At 50.7% G+C, this 9,022-nt stretch overlaps 1 protein-coding gene across 1 annotated transcript; it reads left to right on the top strand.

Annotated features, from left to right (window-relative positions):
- Positions 1-1,574: 1,574 nt before the first annotated feature.
- Positions 1,575-6,453, top strand: ZC3H3 (zinc finger CCCH-type containing 3; the record flags this gene model as incomplete). Its single annotated transcript, XM_009873273.1, has 2 exons — positions 1,575-2,952; positions 6,257-6,453. Coding segments are annotated over 2 exons (1,575 nt in total), but the record flags the coding sequence as incomplete, so codon positions are not given.
- Between the last annotated feature and the right edge of the window lie 2,569 nt (positions 6,454-9,022).

Below are 9,022 nucleotides of genomic sequence, written 5' to 3'. Positions count from 1 at the left end.
GCCCTCAGGAGAAAGGGGAAGAGGGGACAAGACCCAGGAACGCCGGGTGGGCCGGGACAGGGTGGGAACAGAAGCCAGAGAGCGCTGGGAAGGTTTGGGGGTCACCCCAACGGGGGTGGTTATCCCCATATTGCTGCTCCCTGCGAGACCTGTGCCCCTCCTGGCTCTGGAAGGGGTGTCCCCAGCCCCTGGGGACGGGTGGCAGCGAGGTGGGATCCCTCCCTTGACACCTCAGAGCGTTGGGGAGGGGAGCGGGTACATATTTGCATGCCCTTTCCTAGCTCTGGTGAGCATCAGCGCTTATTCTTAGCGTTAACTCACTCAATTTATAGAGCCCGAGGTAAGTTTTCCTCATCAGGGAGGCCACAAATGCCGCTCGGGCCTTGCAGGGAGGGATCTGCCTCCGTCCAGGAGCTCCTACGTGGGGGAGATGTGATGAGAGGGAGGAAAACGTGGTGCTCTCCTCCTCCAGGAATCTGCTGTTCCGGCAGCTCTATGACCCTTTGTGTAGGAAAAATGTTTTCTGTGCTGACGCGTGCCGAAGACGTGAGGCTCAAAACTCCTTTGATTGTTTTGTTTGAAAGCCCATTGGTTTTGGAAGGTTTTTCTTAACACTGAGGCCTAAGGAGTGCAGACCCCTCCCTAGTTGAAACGACTTTGTGAGTAGACCAAAGCTTGGCAGAGGGATGTGCAGTGACTCAACAACAAAGCTGGGGCCGCCTCAGAGCCTCCTTTTTTGCTGCCTTGAAGCACAAGGAAGCTGGGGAACAAGTTTCGTGAGGAGTGGCTGAAGGAAAGGGGGTTGTTCAGCCTGGAGAAGGCTGAGGGCGGACCTTGTCACTCCGTACAACTCCCTGGCAGGAGGTTGGGGTGAGATAGGGTCAGTGTCTTCTCCCAAGTAACAAGTGATAGGACAAGAGGAAACAGCCTCAAGTTGTGCCGGAGGAGGTTTAGATTGGATATCAGGAACAAATGCTTCACTGAAAGGGTTGTCCAGCCCTGAAACAGGCTGCCCAGGGAAGTGATGGAGTCACCATCCCTGGTATTTAAAAGATATGGAGATGTGGAGCTCAGCGACATGATTTAGTGGTTGGATTCATCGATCTTAAAGTTCTTTCTCAACCTAAACAATTCTGTGCGTTGTGTTTGGGGCTGGCAGTGGCTGGGCCGGGCTCTGTGCACGTACAGACCCTCAGAGGCAGCTCTGAAAAGACACCTGGAAGTAAAATTAACATTTTGTTTTTAAATCAGCCTTAAAAAAGTCATAATTCAAGTATCTATTTTGGCTCGTTAAAAGGACTATAAGGGGGAAACAGCACTCAGGCAGTGGGTTAAGGATATGATGGTGAGTGTGTCCTTCAGGCCTGCATTGAGCTGTCCTGTGAAATCACTTTTGTTACTGACCTTTGTGAAGATTGAGGGCGATAAACTCAAAACAACTGTGAACTTTCCTTCCACCACTGATTATCTAAAATGCGTGGAGCAATCATCCTCGTTGCGGAGTGAGCAAAACCTACCCCGTGATGCCGTCAAACTCTCGGGGTGATTAACAGACTGTGTCTTCTTCTCCTTAGGTCTCATAAACGACCATAAAAACACACACGGTGACGCGCCGCGGCCGCCGCCATCGGTGCCGCCGAGGTGGAACCACCCCCGCCAGCCTGCCTTCGGCAGGAGGGGAGCGTTTTCAGCCAGGTACCCCCAACAGGCTCCCAGGGATTTCCAGCTGCACCAGGGTCACTCTTGGAGAAAAAAATACTCCCTCGTCAACCGGCCGCCGGGATCGGCGTGCGATGTCGGAAGTACCAGCACGTCTTGGGGTTTTGGAAGCCACGTGGACAACCAGGAACCCGAACCACGGGAATCGTCACCAGAGAGACACGTGGACTTAACGACGGATGGTAACATCGTGGTGGGGATCCAGCTGCCGCAGAGGGCTGGCCTGTTTGGAGACACCGCAGGTTTTGCCGACGTGGGTTCTTGCTATGAGTTTTCTGGGCTGGAAGATGACAGTAAAAACGTGCTGAAATCTCAATATATGAGCGAAAACGAAGAGAGAAGACCTTCTCTCTCCATTTCCTTTAGTTCATCTCATCGGTTTGTGAGTTCAGCTTACGTGAGCGTGCCAGAGAAGCCCAGAACGGTGTGTCTGGCCAGTGATGTGGCCGGCAGCTCGCCTGCCTCCTACGGGAGCACCAGTGAAAGTGCTGTGACACTAAAATCAGAACCGCAGCAGCTTTCCGTGTTGCCGGGTCACGAGCCGGCTCAGCACTCGGTACGGAGGAAGACAGAACCGCCAGCTCCAGGGCAGTCCAGTTGTGAGCAAGTGAGAGATGCTTTCAGAGAGCTGAAGCTCCTTGGAAATGGCAAGACGGGCTCTGGACCTGCTCAGGCTGCAGCTTCGGTGGTTGGGATGACTCCAACAAAGAGCAGATTTTCTGTACTTCCCAAAGCTGCTGCTCTCCAAAGAGCTGCCTCAACGTCAGCCTCCAGCAAAGCTCCAAAGTTCAAAAAAACGAATTACACCTGGGTCGCAAACCCTGGGAAATGCTCTCGTGGCGGCGTGAAGAGATGGGTCAGCCCAAAAGCTGCCGAAAGTGCCAAGAAGGTCGCCGGTGGAGCAGACAGAGGTGGTAAACTGTCACCCAAAGGTGACTTGGGAGCAAAGCTGAAGAAATCAGGACTGCAGTCCAAACTGGGTGTTTCTCCCAGCAAGTATAAGTGGAAAGCTTCCAGCCTGCAGACCTTGCCCTCCACCTCCAAGTCAGCGTTCCGGTGGCGATCCGAGGACCAGAAAAAGCCTCTGGCCCCCGCCCTCCCTCGAGCCGCCAACCCGCCGCCTCCGAGCGCCGTGTCGGTCGGTCTCGGCGGGGTGAAGTCCTCCTTGGGCGATGCCGCGCTATCCAGTTATAAAGTGAAGAGTCGGACAAAAATCATCAAGAGGAAGGGAAGGTAAGTTGCTGGTCGCCTTCCGAGCGGGGTTATTAACCTGGTTGTGTTTCGTCTCTGTTGGCTTCATGTAATTTGTGGCTCTAAATGAAATTCCGACGCGGGTTATCGTATACTGGGAAGTGTGTTTGCCTTTCTTTTTCCAAGTGCGGTGACTTTATTCTGTTTGGAGGCTTTCCAGGGTTGGAGGACCTCACGTTTTAATTGTTTGACCAGTCTGCGTCACTCTGCCTTTAACCTTTCCAACAGAGCTGGGTTTTCTTCTCATCTGCCATCCCTGTTCTCTGAAGACTTTTAGGGGCAGCGCTTAGGACACTCCTCCCTGACCTGAAGGGAAGGACATGGCTCTCTTGATTTATTTTCGCGTGACCTTGTTGTATTGGGGGCTGGGGAAAGGAGGAGCGGAATCAAATTTAGTTTATTGAAGCAACAGATACACAAATTCGTTTTGATTGCCGGCGATAGCGACTGTCTGCAAGGCACATGCGAGAGTTACGATTGCATTAGATTGTGAGCGGCTCCGTAAAGATTTCCTGAGCATCCTGGGGCAGCACTTGCTGAGTCCAAGTGTTTGGATCTTACCCAAAGGTGTCCCGAAAGAGAAGCTCAGCCCATCGACTGATCCCAGGAGCCAGAGATGGTTGGTGGTGATGTTTTCCCTGACTGTGGTGATATTTTCCCTAAAGTTCCACCTGTCTTGGGCCTTTTTGTGTTATTTGTTACCTTTCAGGTGAAGCTTGAGTGACTCTAGTCACTCATATCTTTACTGTGATTGGTGTAAATTTTTCTCACTTCACTTTTAAAGGTATAGACTAGAAAAATTCAGTGTGTGAGCTCAGTGAGGGGTGGTGGCACCTCGGAGGCGGGTAGTTTTGGGGATACAGGTGTGTTTTGGTGTTATAATGAGATTATAATGAGCATAGTTCACCCAAAGGACGATATCTATCAAAAGATTCTTGGCCCAGGATAGTAAATGTGCAGTTTACGGGCTCCTCAATGTCTTCAAGTTGCTTTGTGTGCACAGAGCTTGACCACGGTGCCTCCGCTCTGCTCCGTGTATTTTTCCCTCAAAATGAGAACATGGAGCTCCTTTGCTGTTCCTGACTCTGAAGGTTGCCTGGGGAACCTTTGTGGGGAGAGCTCCTTACAGACCAGCTGGGCACTGGTGTGGAACGTACTTGATGTTCTTACATGTGAACAACCAAGTTATTTCGGGCAATTATCCCGTGTCACGACGTGAGAAAGGTTCCATGAAAGTAGTTTCCTTGTGGCTAGAGCTAAAGTCCAGGCAAAAAGTGCTTTAATTCCACACAGTCTCTCCCTGGGATGGAGCAGGGATGAGGGATGATCTCTGCCTGCCAAGAAGAAGTGTTGTCTGTGACGCTCTCCTGGTACTTCCCTCCTTTTGTGCCACCCACCTTGTCCTCCCTGAAGGCTCTTGCTTTTCTTTCTCCTTGTCAAGCCGATGGCAGATCCGTGGCTGCCGCAGCTATTTTGGGAGAACGCTCTGTGCCAGACCAGCAGATATTCCCAACGTCTTGTCGGAGCAAGTTCTCCTCCCGACTGTGTCTGATCGGGACAGGGTACGATGGGAAGGTTTGAAATGAAACTTGGCGGAAGGAAAAGGTGTGTGAGCCGAGTTGTCTGCAAAAAAAAGGAAGCAGAGAAGAGATCTGTCCTGGTTTGAGCTAAACGAAATCAATTCTGTTCAGGGATTTTTACTTTTCAGCTCAGTCTCTTCCACGAGGCGGCACTTTCTGAAGTTAACGCCGTGTTTTTGCAGAGTGGCTGCTGCTAGAAGTGGTAACGCCTGATATTTGTAGTTACTGCCAGGGACTGGGATGCGGAAAGGCTCTGGCTCATACTTGCTCCTGTAGTGACCAAGGTCACTGCTGGATCTTGTGTGCCGTGCTGGGGAGTAAAAAGAATTGCAAGGAAGTAAAGAATCCCCCCTCTGGGGAGGAACGGACAGGACAACTGACCCAGACTTGACCACTAAAAAGTTTTCTGTTTTATCTACATCACAGTCAGTATAAAGCCGAGGCGTCGCGGGGGTTAAGGCCTCGTTGTCAGTGGCCGGCGTCCGGGGGGGACTCTGATCTTCTGCCTTTGATCCCGACCCTGAGTTCCTCAATTCAGCTCCTGCGTCCTGTTCCCCTCCGCTGCTGAGCCTGGTGCTGCCTGTTCTGCAGCCTCCGTGGGGATTGCTATGGGCAGGGAGAAAAGTTAGGCTCAATACTAGTTTTGCATATATTTGCATATAGTTCTTTACCTTCACCGTTTCCGTGCCGGTACCGTTATTTTATTAAAGCTGTTTGAGTTTTCTTTTCCAATCCGTAAGTCTCTCTGCCTTATTCCCTTTCCCCTTCCCTTTTGGGAAAGGAGAAGGGTTAAAGAACATCTGTCATCGTGCTGGGAGGATCGTTCTGAGGCAAGATGCCCAGAGAAGCTGGAATTGTTCAGACTTTTGGTTTGATGAGACGCTTTCCCTCCCATATTGCTCAAGGTCAACAAGATCAGGGCAGGGATTGTCCCCCTGTGCGCAGCGCCGGTGTGGCCACACCTCAAATCCTGGATTCAGTATTTGACGACAAGGAAGACTTTGAGGGGCTGGAGTGTGTCCAGAGAAGAGCGATGAAGCTGGGGAAGGGTCTGGAGAATAAATCTGGTGAGGAGCAGCTGAGGGAGCTGGGATTGTTCAGTCTGGAGAAGAGGAGGCTGAAGGGGAGACCCTGCTCTCTGCAGCTCTCTGACAGGAGGTTGTAGCGAGGTGGGGTCGGTCTCCTCTCCCAAGTAACAAGTGATAGGACAAGAGGAAATGGCCTCAGGTTAGGACAGGAGAAAATGGCCCCTGCACCAGATTAAAGATTAGGAAAAATTTCGTCAGGTTGCCCAGGGCAGGGGTGAGGTCACTGTGGAGGGATTTAAAAGCCGGGTAGATGTGGTGCTCAGGAACATGGCTTAGTGGTGGACCCGGCAGTGCTGGCTTAATGGTTGGACTTGATGATCTCAAAGGTCTTCCCCAACCTAAACAATTCTGGGATCCTGTCCTCTCCCCAACATCTGTTGAGCAGAGAGCAGAAGGGAATGAGTTGAGTTAGGTTGTCAAATCCTTCTCCGTCCGTGCTGTGCCAGCAGTTCATCACGCTTCCTCCTTAGCTGCAATTTTCTCTTCGGTGCTTCGTGCCACCCTTGGGTAGGGCTGCCGTGTGAGGTTTCTGGTGACCCAGCTTCTCCTCTCAGCCCCAAGTGCATTTTGGTCACCTCTTTACTCTCTTCTAACTCTGTGGTGCGTTCCCTTTCGCAGTTCCCCGACAGATAAGAAGAGCAACTTCTCGCCCACCACGCCTCCGAAAAGCCACTTCCACCTCAGGAAGAAAAACTCCTCGCGGGGGAAACCGTCTGCTACGCTCAAACGCTCCTCGCCCAAGGGCCTCGTGCAGATCACCAAGCACAGGCTCTGCAGGCTGCCGGCCACCAGGATGCAGATCTCCACCAAGGAAGGTAGGAACAACTGTCCCGAGGGGGTGACGATGCTCCCTGGGAGGCTCTTGGATTTGAAACTGGGTTCCCAGGTACTTCGGGGGGTGAATCTGCTGTTGTTGGTGCCGGAGCAAACACTGAGGAGGAGAAGTTTGACTGGAGTACGATTTCTGCCTTACTCCAGAGCCGTCTTCTGCTCTGACATCTCCAGCCAAGACCATTATAAAACTCCTTCTTGCTTTTAAGGTGGTTTTGCTGCACTTGCAGGTATCACGTAGGGCTCAAAGAAGGAAGAGGATGCCAGAGACAGTAATAGATCTGTAAGACTAATCTTTTTACAGCATGTGTGCATCGTAGACACTCCTTTAGCTCCTTACAGACCTCTAATGTGCCTGTATCCCAGTGCCACATCTGCAGGTGTCTGCATTTTGGCTGTAATTTGCTTAAACCCGCAATAATTTGAGGAATATTGTGTCTCTCACTCGTCACAGCAGAAACCTCCTTCTTGGGGAGGGGGACACACGCCTGGGAGAGCTGCATCTACGTTGTGTGAAGTGGTGACGTGGTGTTTTCTGGCTCCGAGTCGGGCTCTGTGATTCAGTGGTGACGTGGCTTCCCTCCCCTGGGATTCCGTTTTCTTGAAGGTGTACGAGGTGTGTTTTGCTTGTGAACACGCGCCGGGCTCCTTCATGGACGTTGAAGGGCTGTTCGGGCCATGACGTAGCTGTAATTTGTCCCCAAAAGTAAAACTTGTTGAGCTTCTGTTGTCAGGAAGACAGTTCTGTGCTCTGCTCTGCTCTTCAACTTGATGGATTATAATTATTTGCATTTGGACAAATGGCTTCGTTGAGGTGTTGCTGCGTGTTGACGGATAAAGAGATGAAAATGGGGGCTGGTGGCTCAGGAAAGGGGAGAGGAGAAGAAAAAGTTTGTCTTTTCATGCGTGTGGGTGAAGAGGGATTTGGAGGGGGGAAGGGGATGCTGGGAGGGAAGTTTTGGATCTGTTGTTTCAGGAGGCCTCCTTGGGGAGGCAGGGAGAGGATGTGAATTGTGCAGTTGCGCTGCTGGTCCAGCGTTCAAGCCATTTCCTGGTTTTGGGACTGAATCTTGCTCCGTTGAAGGATGTCAGCAAACTCTTTGGTGTCTCGAGAGGCACGAAGGCTGTGCCTCCAGCCACCGTGTTGGAAGTTTTCGTGCAGTGGGTTAAGGCAGCGTGTACGGTCAGTGCTGGCTTGCCCTGTGGTTGCTCTTGTGCAATCTGTGAGTGGATCTTGCTCCTGGCCAGATCCGACCACGATGGTGATGTGGGTGCAACCAAGGCTTTTCTTCCTTGCATGGTGATGACGTGTGGGCTGGGAAATGCAGCCCTTCAGCCTCCCAAGAATCATCTGCTGCCGATTCTGCGGTGGATTTAGGACTTGAACCTCACAGATTCAGCTTGGTGGGGACCTTTCTCTGGTGTAACGTGTCCAATACGAGTTGCTGAATAAATCTTTAACCTGTAAAGCTCCTTTTTAAAGAACTCACTGGGATTTTTTGAGAGCCTGTTGCGAGCAGCTCTCCTGTAGGCTCTGGAGATACAGAGTGATTTGGGGTTGCAACAGCATTTTACACATGAGGAAATTGAGACACAGCTGGCTACAGGTCTATAAGCTCTTTGAGTGAGCCAGGAACAGACCTGAAATTAAACCAGATCCTTGTTCTCTGCATTTATCCATGAGCTGGTGCAGAGCAGAGGCTTTGCTGGGGTTTGTGTCATCGAGGAGGTCACAGCACTGAGGCTCGTAGCACCCGTTGAAGCTCGCTTGACTTGGCAAACATCTCTTCTTTTTAGAAGCTGTCGGGAGGAAACGTGTGCCCAACCAAATGAAGCTTCGTGCAGGTTAAGAATATACAAACTGGACCAAAATCTTCTGCCCCTCCTGGAAAGCCTGCCTGGCAGCTGCCAAAAGCTTTTGGGAGTGTATTCTGAATCCTAGTTCTCTTACTGCAGGTAATTCCCATACTGAAAAGATTATTTTTTCATCTTAAACTGCATAGGGCTGAAAGTATGTCGATATCGCAGAAATACAAAGTAAAGAAGTTTAGAGAAAGTAAGAGAAGCAATGGAATGTGGGTCTGGGAATGACTTTGAGAGAGCGTGTAGTTAATCACTCTGCCCCGAAATGGCTCAGATTATCAAACTGCTCTTGACAGAGGCTAAGCCTAGCACAGCCAAAAAACAGGTTTTAAAAATTAAGACTTGTCTGCATTGAAGTGACTTAGGTTATTTTTCCAGCTTGGATCTATGCACTTTGCAGTCTTAGCTCAGACCTGTGGAAACTTGGTGACTGTGCTTTGTGGCTTTTCTTTGCAAACTGCGGTACCTGCTGTAAAAAAAAAAAAAAGTGTCTCAAGTTGGTTCTTAAAATGACTAAAAGCAAAAGGAAGTGTCCTGCCTGCCTTTGCCTTTGTGTACGTATATGTGCACGTGGGACTGCTCCTCCTCACGTCATAAATGTCACAAACCCTCCCTTACCGTGTGTCTAGTGGAAGCACGGAGACAGTGAATTAAAAATGTTTCACAGAATCACAGAATTGTTGGGGCTGG

Source organism: Apaloderma vittatum, unplaced genomic scaffold, assembly GCF_000703405.1.
Source record: "Apaloderma vittatum isolate BGI_N311 unplaced genomic scaffold, ASM70340v1 scaffold2047, whole genome shotgun sequence".
Lineage (NCBI taxonomy): Eukaryota > Metazoa > Chordata > Aves > Trogoniformes > Trogonidae > Apaloderma > Apaloderma vittatum.
This window is presented reverse-complemented; position numbering and strand designations above follow the sequence as displayed.